Source organism: Danio rerio, chromosome 4, assembly GCF_052040795.2.
Source record: "Danio rerio strain M-AB ecotype USA chromosome 4, GRCz13ab, whole genome shotgun sequence".
Taxonomy (NCBI): Eukaryota; Metazoa; Chordata; class Actinopteri; order Cypriniformes; family Danionidae; genus Danio; species Danio rerio.
In genome coordinates this window covers 40,611,435-40,631,389 of record NC_141024.2, presented here as the reverse complement: position 1 = coordinate 40,631,389, position 19,955 = coordinate 40,611,435, and the positions used below count along the sequence as shown (strand labels likewise).

Below are 19,955 nucleotides of genomic sequence, written 5' to 3'. Positions count from 1 at the left end.
GTGGATTCTAGAAAACTCTCCCAGAAGTTCATAGGACCCTTCAAGATAGCAAGGAAAGTAAACCCGGTCACTTACAAGTTATATCTACCTAAATCATTAAAAATAAACCCTACCTTTCATGTATCGCTACTAAAACCAGTCTCATCCTCTCCTTTTTCTGTGACAGGTAAACCTCCCCCTCCTCGGTTATTTGGAGGCCAACCAGTCTACACAGTCCACCGGATACTGGATGTTCGTCAAGTGCGTCGGACCAAGCAGTATGTTGTGGACTGGGAAGGCTACGGCCCTGAGGAGCGTTCCTGGGTTCCTGCCAAGAACATTTTGGATCCTAAGTTAATTCGAGACTTTCACACTCTCAAGGGGGGGGGGGGGGGGGGGTCCTGTCAGGATTTTGCCCATGTTATTTTAGTTTTTTCTTGTAATGTTTTTTTCTTCACCACTAGATGTCCTCATTTCGTTCTTTGTCTTTATTTTGTATTTGTAATCACAGCTATTGATTTCACATGTTCCTTGTTTAGCTGTTTGTATTTAAGTAGCCTCAGTTTAGTAGTTCATTGCTCAGTTATTGTGGATCCTAGCCTGTCATCCTCTGAGTTCCTCTATTTGAAAAAATACCTTTTGTCAAGCTTTTTGTGACTTATGTTTTTGTAGTAATTTTGAGCAGTTACTGATCCTGAGTTTTTTTGCCTCTTGAGCTTTTTGCATTTTTTTTAAATTGGAGAAGTCTGTTTTTTGTCTGCTCTATCCTTATCTTCTATTGAAGTGTTTTTTTGCCATTAATAAATTCCTCTTAAGGAGAAAGTTCCTTTTTGTGACTTGGGTTCATCAACGCCTGTGTGGCTCAGTGGGTTCAAGGCCAACATCTCGTGCAGGAGACTCAGGTTCTATCCCAGTCTCTGACAATTATCTTGTTCATGAAAACTGCATGCATGGAAAAAAAGATAAATTTCAGTTAAAGATTCAATAAATCTCCTTAAGCTCACCTTTTTTAGATTAATCATCTTTAGAGAATTAAGTTACACATTTAAATGGTTGTTTGTCTCCACCTATTGTCATAATAATGTAATCTCTACAGATTTATTCAGTCATCATTTTGAGCTAGTAAATCATTATTTCCATAATTTAATAAATCAAAGTTTTGGCTTCTCCTACCAGGCAGAAAGGAGCTTTAGTTATTAAATAGTTTTATCAAAACTTGTCAATTATTTATTGTCAATTGTTTGCACACAAGAATGTTTTGTCTTGGTGATTGAACATTATAGTACAGGGACAAAAAGTATAAAGTGCAAAGTTCTGCAAACATTAAATATATATTACATGCATAAATGTATAAAATAAAATAATATAGAAAGATATGGGGGGGGGGGGGGGGCTGATGGGAGGAAAAAAACGAAGAAAAAAAAACGTGCAAATTTGTGATCTTTGTTTGGATTCATCGGATCTCTTTCTGCTGCTAAATTAGACCAAAACAGTCATTATTTCATAAAAAAAATTATAATATATTTTACATTTTTCATAAACACGTTTCACTCTCTTCTCTCCCGACGGCGAGTTATAAAGGTAAAGTTGTTTTTATATTCACACATTCGTTCATTTAGAAGTCTCTATGTTGTTTACCATGTAATTTTGAATATTCGATCAGAATTAGCATGCAAGTATGACTTAAAAACCACATTAACACTGTTTATTTGACTGTGACCAATGTTGTACTTTGATAGTCATTGGCTGCTAATATGATTTCGCTATTTAGAGTTTGCAAATAACACTGTTATAATATTATTCTACCAGAACCTTTAGCAAAGGTGAAACTTTTTTATTTCTTTACGACAAAATAATTATGCCAGAAATGTTTCTGGATGAGGTATTTATGTGATTTATACATAATAGGGGTGTTCTGATTGGTCTTAAAGCATCACTAAATTGTGCAGGCAATACAGGTAAAACAATTTGTTACATTTATCAAAATAAACAATAAGGCTCTTAAAGCACTGCTTTGAGAAATGTAGAGTCGTCATATTTCAAATACCTCAAGTGAAACGAAGTCATTTCTTTTATTATTTTATCACTGACAGTGTCCTTGTCCTTGTGTAAAATTATTTCAGTTTAAGATCAAGTGTAAAATAAAATGTTGTATAGACAACAATGAGCAAATAGGACAATAGTGTACAATATGTAAATAAAACCCCAAATTTAAATCTTTTCATCATATACTTTAATTAAACATTTCAAAGCTTGGAAGTATTGTTTACAAATGGACAAAAAGTGTCTCTATGGCCTTTAAAGTATGTGGTAGTTGTGCCAGTACTATTGAAATTAAGTCAATGTCATGAAAGGAAAAATCGACAATACATTGTTAATGCAAATTCCTATATGTAGCCTTGTGATGTAAGCAGTTAAACCATTTAAATAGTTTTATTCTTAAAAAAGGCCATAATGAATATCTGAGTTTTTCTCAAAAGTAATTAACTAGTACTCAGAGTAGTTTTTTAAAAGAGTAATTTGTAAAATATTAGTATTATTTACTAAAACTTGAATTATTTTAGCAGTGTAATTGTATTATAACTTGAGTACAAATATTCTGTTATCTTTTCATCTGTGAGAGAACATCAATAAATAAAATAAAATAAAAAAAATCACAAGCACATTTAGTGCAGGCTTATTATATTATTAATATATGATCAATTATTATTATTGTTCATAAACGTTTTTTTATTTGTATAAATCGATAGATAGTTCCTATGCAGTATTTTTATAAATTGCTGAGAAGACATTGCAGGTGTTCAATACATTGCGTGTCAATTTTGGTTTATTATATTCTTAATTATAAATATATTATTAACTAATTATTATATCTTATTAACATTTTCTTTAATAAATCAATAGATGGTTCCTATGCAATGCTTTAATGGGTTGCTGAGAATACATTTCAGGTGTTCAATACGTTGCGTGCCAGTCTTGAAAATAAAAATAGGTGCTGGAAAAAGTGCTTAGAAAACCTTGATTTTTATTAGGCTGTGTCTGTATGAACTCTGTATGAAATCAGTGTCACATTTTTAATCGTTTGGTGATGGTAAATTAAGATCTCTTGGTCGTCAGATCATGTGATGTATTTTGCTGAACTGTATTCAAATGTTATAAATGTAAAAACATCACATATTGAAGTGCTACTGCCGTATGTCAATTTAGTTTGTGTGTGCTGCGCTCATAAACTTTAGAAAACGGCGGAAAGTCGAACCCTTCAAATAAATTTTTATGATGGACAGAAGTTGCAGAGGCTGCAAACGTATAAAACATGAGGCCGTATTTAGTTTATATACACTATATACAACTGCAATTGACCACCTTTTGGGGGTGGGGGCAGCTTGCGAAAGGTTGAGAACCCCTGGTCTATTAGGCTAGTTTAAATACTATTTTAAGATGTCACTATGCAGAGTGAGTGCATTTTCCCTCCTTCTCCTGGTTAAAAGATAAAGCTCTGGAAGTTGAGAAAATCAAATAAACCCAACCTGGTTACGGCGATGTTAAATGATTTGACAATGCTTGATATAAATCGTCAAGTTTACTTTAGTTTGTGATCAACTCTGTAGCAAATGCAGCTTAAAGTGTGACGTGCAGCAAACAGCCAATCACAAGACACACAAGTGCAGCAAACAGCCAATCACAAGACACACAAGTGCGGCAAACAGCCAATCTCAAGACACATGAGAGTCAGTTTGACTCATTTCTCCAGAATCAGTGCAATTCACTTCTTTGTGGCAGATTATAGAAATATCAAAATATAAAAATATAATGAATCTAAATACATTTACAATCCAGAAATATACACTTCTGATGCAGCAAATGTTCAAGACGGCAATTTATAATATAATATCAGTGCAAATCATTCAACTTATGTTATAGATTTAGCTTCAAAAACAAGCTTTTTATATTAAAGCTAATTTATATGCTTATTTAAATGTAAATTTTCATACAAATAATAATTGGAATTATCAGATAGCTGAAGTGCTTCAGTAGTCTGTTAAGTACTGAAATTAGCATGTAAGCTAACAAATGACTCATGTTCTCATTCACTGAAGACACTGGGTTTCCCATACACAGATTTATTTGTAGTAATATGGGAGTTTTCACATTATTGCATCTTTAAAGACAACAAGTTGTGTACAGAGAGTGTAATTGTTTTCAGAAAGAAAACTTGTTTCTTTTCTCAAATCAGTCCATCAAAATAAATGTGTAGTGTTTTGAAATCAAAGTCTTCATTTGTTACCCACAACACATCAAGAGTTAATCAAGTTAAAATCTCATAATCTGACACAAATCTGATCTGTCGTAACTGGCAAATGGCATTGTCTGAACAGGGCTTCAGGGAGTCTGTATCGGTCGCTCACTGTCATTGCCTTATGGCGAGTTCACACCACACGAGTTTATTCACTAACAAGTTTTGTGAAATTGCAGACAAAAGCACAAAATTGGATGTAAATCTTTGTTTGTTCAGGCGAGAGACAATCAAACAATGTGAATTATCAAAAACACAATCTGAGGGTGTAGGTCAGTGTTCCCTGCATCTCCTCAAATATTTTCTCCTCCCTAATCTTTCTAATTTTTTTTCAGAGCCGATCATTTGTTTGGTAAATTAATAAACTGTTTGCAAATGTGCACTGTGCACAAATATGGTTATTGGTTCATAATAAGTTGAAGCACATTGTTATATTTTGCTGTATTTGGCTTAACCTTTCTTGTGTGGCTTGCCAATGTATAGATGACTCTAACAGATGAAATAAGGAAGCTGACCAAAGTTCTTACAGGCAGAAAACTTTATTGAAGACAACTAATAGTGTAGGTCCTCATCAGTGATGTTAACTCATCCGTCTTCAAGTAAGGATGGCTGACGTGAAACTGACGTTTCGACACAGTGTCGAGATCCCGAAGCGCAAGTGTTTCGAAACACTGTACCGAAGCATGATCCGAAACACCCAGGTCACGTGACTAAAGTGTTTCGAAACACTTGGTCACGTGACTAAAGCGATTCAAAGCATTGATCATTTCAGAGGCGTTTCATGACCCGGAGAATTTGCATTTGACTGGCATGATCAATGCCGTAACTGTGTCTTGTATGGCTTAGTGGACCGTGCGTGTGCACAACAGATCTTTGTTACAAATTTGTTTTGGGTTCGAATCCCGACTAGTCCAAATACTACAAAATCATGATTTTATATATTTTAATCATGTTACTGTTTTATGGTGTAGTCTAGATAGGATACAGCTACGGATATGCCATCATTTTAGCATCATTTTTGTAACACTAAAACAATAATTCATATTTTTACAGTACTGTGATGGGTTTAGGTTTTGGATAGACGTTAATAAAATACAATGGGAAATTTAATTAATAATATAAATAATTATTGTCAACTTCTGGCCACAACTGTATCTGATCTAGCAACAACCCTGTTTTATGAACAAAACAATACAAATTTATTTACAAGGTGTTTATTCGTATGTCATAGCAATGTTGAAACAAAACGATACACTAACAAAGCATTACCAGCTGCTAATAAAGCATTTCAAAATAATTGTTTCAGCATGGATTCGAACCCATTATTCCTGCATGGTGGTCACGGACTCTAACCGCTCGTCTAAACCACTTGTAAATTCAGGGCTGCAAAGTATGGTTTCATACCCTAATTTGCTCAACTGTTGAACTGCTGAAGCTGTTTCAGTGAAATACAATTAAAATGACCACTAGGTGTCGCCGTAGAGTGGTGTTTCGAAACGTTTCGAAGCTTCGACACATTTGCTTCGATAGTTTCAGTGTTTCACGAAGCCTCGCTTTGCCCACCACTATCTTCAAGTACCTTAAACCAAAGTACAGTCTGTGAGACACTACTTTATAACAAACGGCGTAGTCAGTTATGTCCGCAACACCTCCCTTACCACCCGCGTCCTCAGTTATATTCGTGCATAGGCGTCAGAATAGAGAGGGCGGTGTCCGTGACACATCCCTCAGCACTCGCGCTTCCTCAGTTATATCCGCGCATAGGGCGGCAGAAAAGAGGTCCACGATACCTCGCTTCATTTTCTTAACCGGTCACTTTCGTTTTCACATTGGGGTTGAGGGTGGCGTGACTGTCTTCTGACTAGAGCGGCAGTTCAGCTTGATCCGGCCCTGCATGTAAGCAATAACTGAGGTAAGAAAAACTCTGGTTATTTATAGTGAGTTTGGAATCATCTGATTGGTGAATCATGTTTTAGCTAATGCTGGACCAGCTGTGGACAATCATAAGCATGTGATCCTCTCAAAAGTAGTTTATAAATAAACTTCACTTGAATGAACAGCCAAGCTACATGAAAAAGCTGCCGTTTTGAATATACCAGTGTTTCTGTGGACAAGGCCTCATTTTTCAGGACTCTGCTCTGCATTGTGAAGCTTCATGTGAGCGCTGAGGCTTCTTTTATGGGTAAAGCCCTTTCCACACTCATTGCATCTAAAATGATCCTCTCTTGAGTGAGTCTTCATGTGTCGCCTAATGTAGTCTTTGCGTTTGAGTTTAATTCCACACTGATCACATGTGAACACTATGGTTCCAGTGTGACCATTCATGTGGTTCATGAGGCTAGATTTGCTTGAGAAGCTCTTTCCACACTGAGCACATGCAAACGGGTTCTCTCCGGTGTGAGTTCTCATGTGGTTATTGAGTGAGCTTTTATATGTGAAACTTTTACCACACTCTGTGCATGTGTAAGGTTTCTCTCCGGTGTGAATCCTCATGTGGATGTCAAGGTTTTGTTTTTTAACAAAACTTTTCCCACACTGTGTGCAAGTAAATCTTTTCTCTCCAGTGTGTGTTCTCATGTGGACTTCAAGGTTACCATTTTGCTTAAAACTCTTTCCACACTGAGGGCAAGAGTAAGGCCTTTCCCCAGTGTGAATTCTCATGTGCATTATCAAGTTTCCTGCATGATAGAAGCTTTTTCCACACTGTTGGCATGTGTACGGCCTTTCTCCAGTGTGAATTCTCATGTGCACTGTTAAGTTTCCTATAGTATAGAAGCTTTTTCCACACTGTTTGCAGGTGCAAGTTTTCTCCCCTTTGTGAACTCTCATGTGAACATCAAGCTTTGGCTTTTGACTAAAAGTCTTTCTACGCTGTTTACTGCTGAAATTACACTTAGATTTGGATTTCCGAGGTCTTCTGCATGATGAAGTCATTTTAGTCAGTGTGGGTTTTTCATCAGTCGTCATGTCTTGGTGTTTCTCTTCCATTTCATTCCATTGATGAGTCTCTTCTTTCAGCACCATCAGGTCTTAAAAAACAACAAAAAAGGTAACTTTAGTATGAAGCCACAAAGCGATAAGCATGAAATGGATGTTTCACCCACAAATAAAAATAACCAATTAACATTTACTCTCCGTCATGTGGTTTTAAACATTTCCTGTCTTTTGAAACACAAAGGAAGCTTGCATTTTTTTTACAATATCTTGTGCTCAAAAGAACCAAGGGATAACTTATTAATGGAGAGTAAAAGGTTAGGCTAATTTTAATTTATTTTTTTTTTTTTAATTTTTACATGATGTAAAATAAGTCTTTGGTGTTCCCAGAATGTGTCTGAGGTTTCGGCTCAAAATCAGATCATATACCTTGCAGAATATTTCATTTTGGGGGTCAGAGGAAAACCAAGCTGTTTTTGTGCCTGTGGCTTTAAATGCAAATGATCAATTGCACTCGCTCTAGATTACTCATGTTGTGTTCCCTTATGTGTATCTTCCACTGGATTTAAACATTTGTAACTTGCTTAGAAGACCCGATTGAGACAAATCCTGCATGTTCATAGCAAGTATGCATAATTCAGCTTATATTATTGAGTTTGCATTATTGTAAATAACTTATGCAAATGTTTCTCAGTACTGGTTTGCAGCTGGACAGGTATCCGCTGTTGAAAACATATGCTTGATAAGTTGGTGGTTCATTCCACTGTGGCGACCCCTGATAAATAAAGGGACTAAGCCGAAGGAAAATGAACTTTTGCAAAAGCTTAATGCCACGTTTTCTGTAAACTGTGATGAGGAAATGGCCAGATGACATCCCAGGTGAAAAAAATATATAATTAAATGCAATTAAAATAGACTTAAATACCCGCAATTGTTATTTTTTTGTGTTAAATAAAAGTTTGATGGTTTTACACTATAAGTATACTAAATAAGTATGTTTATACTTCATTAGGACTCTAGTACACTTGACAAAAGAATATTAAATACCAGTAATACTTAAATACATGTTTAGTGTACTACAATAAAGTACACTACAGAAAAAAAACACCCAAAAGGGTTTTATTAGTGTGTTTTTTTCAAAAGTGTGCTTTAAATGCTTTAAACATTAGTTGATTTTTAGTACACTGTTTAAGTTTAAAATAAGTTAATATATAGAACATCTATTAGTAATGTATTATAGTAGAAGTACATTTTCCCAAAAGTTGTACTTAAGAACACTTAATGTGAATGCAATTATCACTAACACTTAAATTGATTTTGAGTGTGGTAATCTTACCGAAACATTATTGTCTTGAAGTATGTGTGTGTTGTGGGTCAAGGAATGATCAGGAAATCCAAGAATGGGCATGCAGAAGGGATGATATGTTTGTGTATATCCAGTGTAGTCAATAATATGATAATCTAAAGATACATATGTTTTACATTGCATATTCTAAAATTGTTCTGGACTGTTTATCCTTCTACTTAATTATCTTTTGTCTAACCAATTACGTGAGGATGTCTAAACAATCTAATGACATAGGTTTGTTGACTCTGTTAGCATAAATATCACTGTGTTCTGAATGTAAGGAATTTCGACCTGTGGAGCTCATGGAGAGTGCTGAAGCTGATTTCTTGCTGTCAAAACTACAAAAAACTACAAAAAACTTGTTTTTATTCATCGCAACTGGTCTTTCACTGTTCTTAAAATGTACTTAATACTAATTTTTAGTACATTAAATACAAAATTAGTTTGGGAGAATCGAGCACTTTTAATACAGTATTTAGCACACTTTTTTTTTTTTTACAATTTGTATATTCTTTTAATATATTACTATTATACTTTAAATTAGTCATAAATATATTTAAATGTTTAAAAGTAGGGTTCAAGTGTATTTCTAGTTGTAACTAAATATATATATTTTAAAAATACAGATATAGTATGTTAAAAGCACATTTTAGATCAATTTCAGGGTGTCTTAAAATAGCACAGTTGAGTGCACTTAGATGGTATTAAGTTTATCTTAACATATACTTAATACTATCTTTTAGTACATTAAGTACAAAATTAGTGTGCGAAAATAGAGCACTTTTAGTACATTATTTAAAAGATGTACTTTGTGTACTTAAATTGTATTTTAGCACACTTTTTCACATTTTGTATATTGTTTTAATATATTAATATTATACTTTAAGCTATTCTCAAAAATATTTATAAATATTTAAAATTAGGGTTCAAGCAAATTTCTAGTTGTAACTAAACATTTTTTTTTTTTTTAAATACAGATATAGTATTTTAAAAGCACATTTTAGTTCAATTTCCAGGTGTCTCAATAGCACAGTTGAGTACACTTAGATGGTGTTAAGTTTATCCTAACATATACTTAATACTATCTTTTAGGACATTAAGTACAAAATTAGTGTGCGAAAATAGAGCACTTTTAGTACATTACTGAAAAGTGTACTAAGTATACTCAAAGTGCATTGTAGTGCACTTTTTTCTTTTTTTTTTACCTGGGCAAGTAAAGAGATCCGCATGCTGTAGGCTATTACATAAATGCGAACTCAACTTTTAATACTGCAGTCACAACATTTGTCATTGAAAATTGAAAACGCCACAGGTAGTTGGTAGATCTGTGTAAAAAAGGCCTGCCGCTACAGCTGGAAAAAATCCTAAAGGAAACACTGATATAACTTATGCAAATGCTTCCCAGTACTGGGTTGTAGCTGGAAGGACATCCGCTGTTTAAAACATATGCTAAAAAAGATAGTGGTTCATTCCACTGTGGTAACCCTTGATGAATAAAGGGACTAATGCTAAGATCAGACAGCATGATTTTCAAAATATTCGTGTTACAGATGTTTTTCTCACTGCATGACTATCTGGTCTAGCGTTTTGTCATTGGTTTGTCTACACTGCAAGATGGATCGGCGACAGGGAGTTTCACACTGCATGACTATACAAAAGGACAATCACAGACAACTTTGTCCAAACTATGTCTCACAGCCAAAAATACATATAGCTTTTGTTATTAACTACATAATGAGAAAGAAGCCTTTAATGGGGTAGAAAATGTATATATTTGCTCCCCTGGCATGGTTTCCGCTACATTCATTCTTCCATGGCAGGGCACCACGACAAAATTCATCCTGCCACGGCTACATTACAGCTTCTCATTCAAAACATTTCATTTTTTAATAGCCGGTAATAACGTATTAAACGCCAAAACGTATTAAAAGGTTGAGTGAATTATAACCGCGCAAACTTCTCTGTAATCGTAGTAGTGCTGTGTATTATTTGTTTACCCCGTTAAGAATAAGTGCTGACAGACTGACTGGCTGACTGACAGATGCGTGAGGCCAGCAAACACGATCTATAGCCGTTTCACTTTACTTCAGGAAGCATTAGTATCGTTCTGTAGGTCTATTAGAGACATTCATAAATGTACAAGCAAAGAGATCCGCATGCTGTAGGCTATTACATAAATGCGATCTCGACTTCTAATACTGGGGTCACGACATTTGTCATTGAAATAACACCACAGGTAGTTGGTAGATCTGTCTAAAAAAGGCCTGCCGCTACAGCTGGAAAAAATCCTAGAGGAAACACTGCCTGGGTTTTGAAGGGAACTAGCAATTTCTCTTCAACTTTTTCCTTTTTCGGCCCAGTTGAGCCAAAGGAAAATTAATGAATGAACTTATGCAAATGCTTAATGCCAGTTTGCTGTAAACTGGAGTAATGAGGAGATAGCAAGATGACATACTTTGCAACTTTTTTTCATTTACTTGTACTTTTGTCTTTTTATTCTTGCCTTTGTGCATGTCCCGAGGCTTAGCTGAAGTCCTACATGATGACATTTTATATACCTGACAAGATGCAGAAATGCCATCAAAAAAGGTGACCTGCTGTTTGTCTAATCAGGGACAGTGACAACATAAATATACAAATAATAATGTTAATCCGGTGGTTGGGAATGTGTAATGTCTGTTAATGAACATCTAGGATTATTTGTTAGCCCCTGGTATAGCATGAGCAGTGTGGAACGTGCTTACTGATAACCAAGGATTTTGTTATTCAGAGTGGGAATGACCCAGGATTATCCATATCCAAGTGTGAAAAGCCCTAAGAATACTCAGCATCAGCTCTCAGCATAAACAGAGCACAAAGACAAACAGCGACATACAAAAATTGTCAATCATGTCATAGCAGTGACCTGATCCCATATGCTAATGTTTTAGAACTTCCAATTCAAGTGCCTCTTGGAGAAATGACCAGGAATAATAAATGGCAGAAAACGGTCACAGTACTTGCTCTGCAAACAAGTGTGTTCATGACTATACATACAAACAAAAATAATAAAAATAGAAATTTTGACTTTGCAACATTAAGCAGCATTAGGCAAGGGCCAGTATGAGATTCTAATTCTAATAACCTTGAATAAAAATATCACAGTTTCATGGTACTGTGATTACTGCTCTAAAATGAAATTTTTTTTATATGTCTGGGTAAAAAAACAAACAGTTTTCCCCTTTGAACACAATATATTTTCTTTTGAGAAACTTTAAAAGTGTTTTGGAGCAGTAAACATGTCAGGCTGAATAATTCTAATGAATCATTGACTTCTGCTGTCTTCATTAGTTTCAGAAACACAGATTTCTTTATGATTTAAAACGGCATCTTTTGATATCTTTTCTGCTGGAGATACTGTTGTCCTGAAAAACTTAAAACATAAAAACCCTACATATACAGTAGGAATGATATAACAGAATATTTTGTCAGCTTTATACCTTGAAAATTGTTATCGTCCCATGCCTTAGCAGCATAACACTGTTTTTAGAATCTAAAAATTAATTATTTAAATAAAGTCTCAAGCAAAACGATTCCAATGTCTGCTGGTACACAAAGAATATGGTCAAAATTCTAATAAACTTTACACTCAAATGTTTGCATATCATCAGCATGCTGTAATCCATTTCTTAAGAAGCAAAAGTCAATTTTAGACTAGTTTGTTGGCCAGTTGTAGTCAATGCAATGCTAAACGTTATTGTTCCACTATAATTTGTTTAGTTTGCCTCATGTTGTCCCACAACATCATCATATAGTTTAGAATACTGTACAATGTTTTATAATAATTAATTATTTTAGTGTCCATTTCATTCAGCATGTTTAAAATTGTGGGCATCCATGTTTTTGACATGCTTTAAACCAGGGTTTCTGCAGGTTTCACCAAATAAAATTAAGGACTTTTTAAGACCATTATGAATGAAAATTTATACTCATGAAGGGCTAAAAGCTAAGGAATTTTTCAAATGGCCCAGATGAAAATGGTTTTTATTTGCCCTTAAAAAATATTATGATTTTAATACATTTAATAATACAATAATAAATGAATAATATAAAATTACAATATTTTAGATATTTCTTAGCAAAAGATTTTAAATATTGTGTAAAAACAAGCCTTTACTTGTATTAATACACTTTTTCCAACATAAACTTTTAAAATAATAAAAAATGAACAAATGTTTTAAAAGTTTTAAAAACTATAATAAACTAAATCTATGCACAACAATCTGTCCAGGTCAATGTCCTCAGCAGTAAAGACATGGATCACATTTAAACAAATTTTATTGTAGGGAAAATAATTAAAATATTATGATAATTAGATAAAAAAGACATTTTTTTAATGAAAAGTTTAAGGTTTTATTGAGATAGATTGTTGGTGATTGTATGGGTTTTGGCCAGATTGAGTAGTAAATCATGAACAAAGGAAAATGAAGACTTGTTTTAAAAAGATTTAAGACCTACAGCACAATATTTCAGTAACTTTAAGACTTTTTAAGGCCTAAAATTTAGATTTTGGAATTTAAGACATTTTATGATTCGCGGAAACCCTGTTTAAATACATTAGCCCTGATAATTAGTTATTATAATAATGTAGTTCTAACTCCGATACTATTAGTAACAACTACTAGAAACAAGTTTAAACCCATGAAGAATTTGGTAAAAAAAAAAAAGAAAAGAAAAAAAAAAGAAAGGGAATTTACAATAATACATAAAATAATGACAAAAGACATGAGAACGAGTAACAAGAAAGAAACTCATTCCTGTCTTTCAATAAGTGTTTATGTGCATTTAGGAGAACTAGGCAGTGCACTCAGGGCTGCAAAATGGATTTAATTTAGTATTCTTATTATTAAAATATATCTGAATGAGGATCAAATGACTGAGTTGGTGTGTGAGAATAAAAACGAACCTGTTTGTTCCTGCAGATCTTCCTGTTTAACTGTGAATGTTTCTTCAATCTTCACATCTTCACTCTCCTCTTTAATAAACGGCATCTTTATAACAGTGTGGAGATCAGTCACTTCAGCAGGAGTTTTACTCTGTGTTTGGACACTTTATCCTGTTTAAAATGAACAAAACAATAAAAATGCTCTGTTTAAAATAAATAAAACAATGAACAGAAACAAGATAACTTCTCTTTAAACGTGTCTTCATATGAGTAATCAACAAAAAGAAATCGGGTAAAACGTTTCTTTAAAACACTTATTACACACTTTATTCAAACAATAGCTCTCAGATAATGAAATAGTACTACATTGTATAAAAAGTTAAAATAATATTTCCAACAGCAGGAACATAATTTAATATCGTATAAAAAACCTAAAACTTCAGAACTTTAACTTTAAATCGGTTTATATCTGTAAACGTTTTAAAACAAACCTTACTGCAGTTGAATCATAGCGCTGATGCGGCGCCGCCTGATGACGTCACAGGCTACGCCAAAATAAGAGTAAAGCTGCGTCCCAAATCGCATACTTATGCACTATTTTACGCCATTTTGTAGTATAAATAGTGTAAGTAGTGTGTTCACATTAAAAACTCTCAAAATAATAAGTGCACTTTAATTACCCGGATGATGCACTCATTCAGCCGCTAAAATGAAGTGTGTAATGATGGACACTTCACGCACTCAACGACCGCAGGTTTGCTTACGTAGCGGAAGGGGCGGAGCGATCGGACGCACATGTTGAATAACTTTATTTATTTTGGATGGTAAAAGCAAAATTCTCCTACGAGAGTGATTATAGCGCCTCCCGATGGTGAATGCAGCAATACTCAAGGCAGGTATTACTTGATAATTCAGTCGTTTATTTCACTGATTTGGCAACAGTCAAACGTAATCAGGAAAACGGTTTGAATTTCCGCTTAGTAAAAATACATAAGTGTGCCATTTGGGACGACACTACATACATATACTATCCTGTTGAGTGTGTAAGTGCATAAGTACATAGTGCATGAGTGCATAGTGTATAGTGTGCCATTTGGGACGCAGCTTAGTTTTTGTTTAGCTTTTTTGCCACTTACTGTTGCATTCATGACTTATTGATACATTTCGCCCATCTTTTTCTCTTTACACTATATCTGCTCTCTCTCTGTCTCTCTCTCTTTCTCACACACAAACCTTCTCAGATAGCAAACCGATGTTGATTCAACGTTGAATAAGGGGTTCGGGGGAGAAGATACTTTCCTGAGGTACATTTAAAGTGCTTTTAAAACTTATAAAATGGCAAGAAATGTAATAATAATAAATAATAATAATAATCTCACAATTATTAAGAGAGGAAATAGCTATGAAAGGAAAATAGTATATTGTAGCCACACCTGTTTGTTTTGTGTCTACACAAATCCATTTTGTCAAATACTACATTAGTAGTCATATTAACTTAAAATATTGTAATTATTATACGTGTATAAAATAGACCTATACGTTATTGGCAGCAATGTATAATCTTATTTCAAGTTTGCATTTTATTTGAAATGTTTAAATTAATTTACTAATTCAATTTACTCTAACATTACAGAAAACACATTATGTTTACCAATCGCACTAACAATAACACTAAGCTGCTTCTTTTTAAAGGATAAAAATTAAGTAAAAAGTGTACTTAAAAAGAGGCACCAGTTCCAGCTGCCACAAAAAGGCAATGAACACAAAATAAAATAGGTTGCTTATGTCAAAAAGACAGAGAATCAGGGATAACAGCAACAAACATTTTAAAAGAAGAAGGGATAGACCTTGTTGAACTCATGAAATGCACAGACATACGTTCAACATGAGTCTACCTCAAGGACCAGTCTTGCAGTTTTTTTTTTTTTTTTTTTTTTTTTTGCATCCAACGAAACAGATGGGAGTTGAATTAAAATAGATAGCTGGATTGACTTTTAAAAAAATGATACAAAAAAGTTTAGAAATAAAAGGTAAAATGCAAATGCATAATTTAAATGGTGTAATGGTTGATTTTTATAATTGTCTATAATCTATTCATATACTTTTATTTATTTCTGTATTTATTAAGTTTTTGTATGTTTGTTGTTTTGTTTATCTTTTAGAACTCATACTGAATTGCTAACAGCAAGTGACAGAATTTATTTCTTTCATTCCAATTACAGCAAATAACTCCTGCAGAAATTATAAAATCCTGCAGGATTTGTCACTTGCTTGGATCCACTGTGAAATCTGTAAGAAATTCCTGCACATATCGTCAATGTGTCCTACAGGATTTTATAATTCCTGCAGTACTGCAGCTGTCCTGCAGGGGGAAAAATAAATCCTTCAGGATTCCTGTAAAAAGTACTGCATGATTCTAAAACCTGTAGAGTTGCCTGCACATATTGTCATTTTGTCCTGCAGGATTTCATAATTCCTACAGGATACCAGCAGGTTCCTGCAGAAAAAAATGAAGAAAACACAAGGAAAGAATAAACTCAATGAATGTATCCTCACTTTATGTAGAAACTGAAATACCTTAGGTAATTTAAGAAGGCAGTGAAAGCAGTCATTATATTTTCAGGGAAATCCACATTGAAGGACTGATGTTACTTTCTCCAATACAGCAGGTGGCGGTGTGCAGTTTTACTCTGCTCTCTGACTCAACGCACAGCCAGAAGAAGAAGAGGTGTAGCGTCTAAACTTTCGAGAAGGGTAATCCTGCACAACTGGAGTGGCTGCACTCTCAGGACCGCATTTTTAGGACCGCATCTCTAGGACCCTAGTTTTTTGTGACAGCGTCACCTGTCGGATTGGATCATGGATGCGCTAATGGACGACACGGATGACAAGGAAAGTGTAAGTAAGTACCGATTTTTCTATTAAGTTTTATTTTAAACTGTTAAAGTATGTGTTTATTTTGTAATGCTATGTTTTATACTGTGAGTTTATGCAGAAATGCCAGATTAGCCTGCATGATTTACCCCACTTTTAAGGGTCTGGGACAAAAATGTTACGTGACGATTTTTTTTCCAGAAGAAGAATAAAATATTATAATAATAAATATGGATAATTTTACACAGCCAAAGTGAGAGCTGCTATAACTGTTAATAATTTTCTAGAGTTCGTTTTCTAGTTTGATTATACGACGTTCGTAGCTCGTGACCATGGTTTAATGAAACATTGTTGATTTAATGGCTTGTTGACTTAACGGCTAATGTGCTTAGTGACTCATGCATTAAACTAAGATGGTAAAAGCACGTTTGATGTAAGAGTTTCAGATTTATCTATATTTTACTGAATTCGTGTTATTCGTTGTATTACAGCACATTAAAAATTGTGCTGACTGCCTGTTTGCCCCACAATACTGTATGTGTTATTAGCCTGATGTTTTGTCATCGTTTTACAGTGATGAATGAGATTCTGAAAGTTAGGCTTATTCTGCAGGTCTTAACCATATAGAGTCTCATATCTTTAATTTATATCATCAGGTATGTTTTACCTAGCGAATAAGAAGTGATGGCCAATATGAGTGGATTGCTTAGGCTCATTGTAGGAGGAAAAGAAAACAAACTACAGGAATATTTTCATTGAGGTTATCTCAAACTGTTGATTAACACTTTATAACATCTGCATACTATAAATAAATAATTATTAAGCATTTAATAACTAGTTAATTTATTAATATTTTATTTGTTTAGCATTAACTCTACATTTAATAGACATTGATAAGCAGTTTATAAATACAGTTACAAATGCTAGCTGTGTTCTTGAGTTTATAGCATATCTATGATGAAGTGCAGCTTATCTGTGGTGTTCATTTTCCAGAGGAATGTCTGGCCAAATAAGTATATAAACTGCACGCTGGGTGCTACTCATTTATGAATCCATGTAAAATGATTTGCTGTTCTGTGGTAGTATTTTAGTTCATATTTAAATGATTTTTTTTTTCATAGGCCATCGTACATCCTCTGGGTGTCTTGAGGAGCTGGTCTTTGGATGATGCTGAGCAGGTCTTTCTTCCTGGTAAAGATTATTATTACAGGTCAGAATATGGTTAATTTTGGCACAATGCTCAAAGAGCCTTTTTGTTACTGGTATATATGTTAACTCAACAGTGATTGTTCTCTATTTCAGTGAAGTAAAAGAATTTAACAGACAGATTTACAAACAACTGACGAAAGAAGGGAGACCATTCAATAGGTGGGTATTGCTCTTATATACTTAAAAATATGGAGTTGGGAGTAAAGTTTCCTGTTTGGTTCTCCCAACAGTGCATACGCTTAAGCCAGAATATATATATATATATATATATATATATATATATATATATATATATATATATATATATATATATATATATATATATTATAGCTTACACTGTAAAGCAAATGTTTGTTATTATACCTCTTATATTAAATATTAATCTGAATTTAATTTCATAACAATTGATTAACCTTTTGAGTTCATATACATTGTTTTACATATTCAAGAATATATATATTCATTCATTTTCTTTTTCGGCTTAGTCCCTTTATTTATCAGGGGTTGCCACAGCAGAAGGAACCGCCAACTTATCCAGCATATGTTTTACACAGCGGATGCCCTTCCAGCTGCAACCCAGTACTGGGAAACACCCATTTACACTCATACACTTGAACATGGGGAGAACATGCAAACTCCACACAGAAATGACAACTGGCCCAGCCAGGGCTTGAACCAGCAACCTTCTTGCTGTGAAGCGACGGTGCTAACCACTGTGCTGCCCTATGTGCTCTATGCGGGTGAGTGGGATTGACAAACCACTTGGAGGGAACACTCTTGCTGTCTTAACCAGACATTTTGTTATAAATAATCATGTGCGTTTCATGTTTATTCATATAACTGCTATTTTATCTCTTAGCACTTCATTTTTGTCTTGATATTTAATATCTCTTGTTTAAATACACTATGAACAGCAGCTGCGCTAATTATTTTCCTTGTTCCCTATTTCCACCTGGGGATATTCATCCAGAGGCCTCTAGAGATCGTAACCTGTGAAGAGATGATGCCACCATAGAGGACTTCTAGATGTATCCATAATCCTGAAACAGACCGTATCATGACCAGATGCTGTGGTGGTCATGGAGAAGTGGAGAGCATGAGACTGATTAATGAAAGACCCCAGTGACAGATGAGTGCCCACATTGACCCTGTGGTCCAGCCTGAAAACCAGCTGGTGACCTACTCACACCTGCAGCTTCTCTATGATGGACGCCCAGTGTTTGCCTCCAGCGCCTAGACTGCAGCTCTGCATGTGAAGTGTGGCCAGAAGAGAAATGGTTGTTCCCAACTGAGCCTAGTTTCTCTCAAGGTTTATTCCTTCCCTTTCATCAATTGGTAAAGTTTTGTTCCTCCACTGTTGCCATTGGCTTGCTTGGTTTAGGACTTGTGGAACTGTGCATCGATGGATTTGCTTTTTTTTAGTGTTTGGATTTTCAGCAGTGAATACTAAACCACACTAAACTGAACTGAATTTAATAAATATTAAGCTGCTTTGACACAATCTACATTGTAAAAGTGCTTTAGAAATAAAGATGAAATTAATTAAAATTTAATTGAATAATTAACACGTTTCCATTTTTCTCAGAAAACATATTTATAAAGGTGCTGTTGACTTGAAATTTTCACCAGATGTTGATAACAATTTGTAAAGTAATTAGATTTGTTTTCTATTCATATATTTTTTTTCTTTGGTTTTCAGGTCAATAGCACCTTTAGAAATATGTTTTCTGAGAATAATGGGAACTTGTTGAATACTTATTTACCCCAGTGTGTATATGTATGTGTGTGTGTGTGTATGTGTGTGTGTATTTATATGTATGTATATATATATGTGTGTGTGTGTGTGTGTGTGTGTGTGTATATATATATATATATATATATATATATATATATATATATATATATATATATATATATACTTGAACTTTCTTCTTCACTCTCATTCACAGAAGCTAAAGTCTACAGCCAGTCTGAATGCAGCAACTGAATAAACAGTGGGGTCAATTTTGTGGTTGAATTGCATTAATAAAAAAAAAAAGTGTGGATATTTATATAAATGTACATTCTTGAATCATTCTTGCGTCTTGTCTCTCTAAAACCTTTACAACCTGGTTTTAAATTAGTAACTGCAAATGCTGAACCCATTTGATTTCAATTTATTTTCCTTAATACTGAGCTAATTTGTTTAATGTAATGGGGTTCATCAATATACAGTATTTTTCAAGGAATTTAAGACTTTTAAGGCACTCAACTCTATTTATTCATTTATATTTTAGGTGTAAATTCATTTGTTTTATTTTAAAATTGTTACTTAAAGCAGGCGTTTTACACTTTAACCTCTGTAATAAAAGTGCCTGAAAGTTTCCGCTATATAATCCAATTCGGTAGGTGGC

At 34.1% G+C, this 19,955-nt stretch overlaps 1 protein-coding gene and 1 long non-coding RNA gene across 4 annotated transcripts; one reads left to right on the top strand and one right to left on the bottom strand.

The window, feature by feature from the left end:
- Positions 1-4,798: 4,798 nt before the first annotated feature.
- LOC148680662 (uncharacterized) lies at positions 4,799-16,288 on the bottom strand. Of its 2 annotated transcripts, XM_088650663.1 has the most exons (4): positions 16,057-16,288; positions 15,903-15,976; positions 13,501-13,650; positions 4,800-7,302 (listed from the first exon to the last, which is right to left on the bottom strand). In XM_088650663.1, exons 3-4 carry the CDS (start codon positions 13,583-13,585, stop codon positions 6,392-6,394), a joined length of 996 nt encoding a protein of 331 aa, XP_088506789.1. In that variant the 5' UTR covers positions 13,586-13,650; positions 15,903-15,976; positions 16,057-16,288; the 3' UTR covers positions 4,800-6,391. The 2 variants fall into 2 exon arrangements, with proteins under 2 accessions (XP_088506788.1, XP_088506789.1); XM_088650662.1 differs by lacking the exons at positions 15,903-15,976; positions 16,057-16,288 and adding an exon at positions 13,971-14,031 and having other exon boundaries at positions 4,799-7,302.
- On the top strand, positions 9,131-19,063 carry LOC148680661 (uncharacterized). Of its 2 annotated transcripts, XR_015942830.1 has the most exons (8): positions 9,131-9,220; positions 9,572-13,771; positions 14,721-14,783; positions 15,943-16,061; positions 16,146-16,377; positions 17,475-17,563; positions 17,656-17,721; positions 18,048-19,063. It is a non-coding gene; the product is annotated as an uncharacterized LOC148680661 (long non-coding RNA). The 2 variants fall into 2 exon arrangements; XR_015942831.1 differs by lacking the exons at positions 9,131-9,220; positions 9,572-13,771 and having other exon boundaries at positions 14,447-16,061; positions 16,146-16,381.
- Positions 19,064-19,955: the final 892 nt, after the last annotated feature.

Excerpts from the sequence above, each read along its gene's own strand:
- LOC148680662 (XM_088650663.1), bottom strand. The coding sequence starts at position 13,585 with ATGCCGTTTATTAAAGAGGAGAGTGAAGATGTGAAGATTGAAGAAACA. Across the intron at positions 7,303-13,500 it reads AGATCTGCAGGAACAAACAG|ACCTGATGGTGCTGAAAGAA; the intron begins GTTCGTTTTTAT and ends TTGTTTTTTAAG.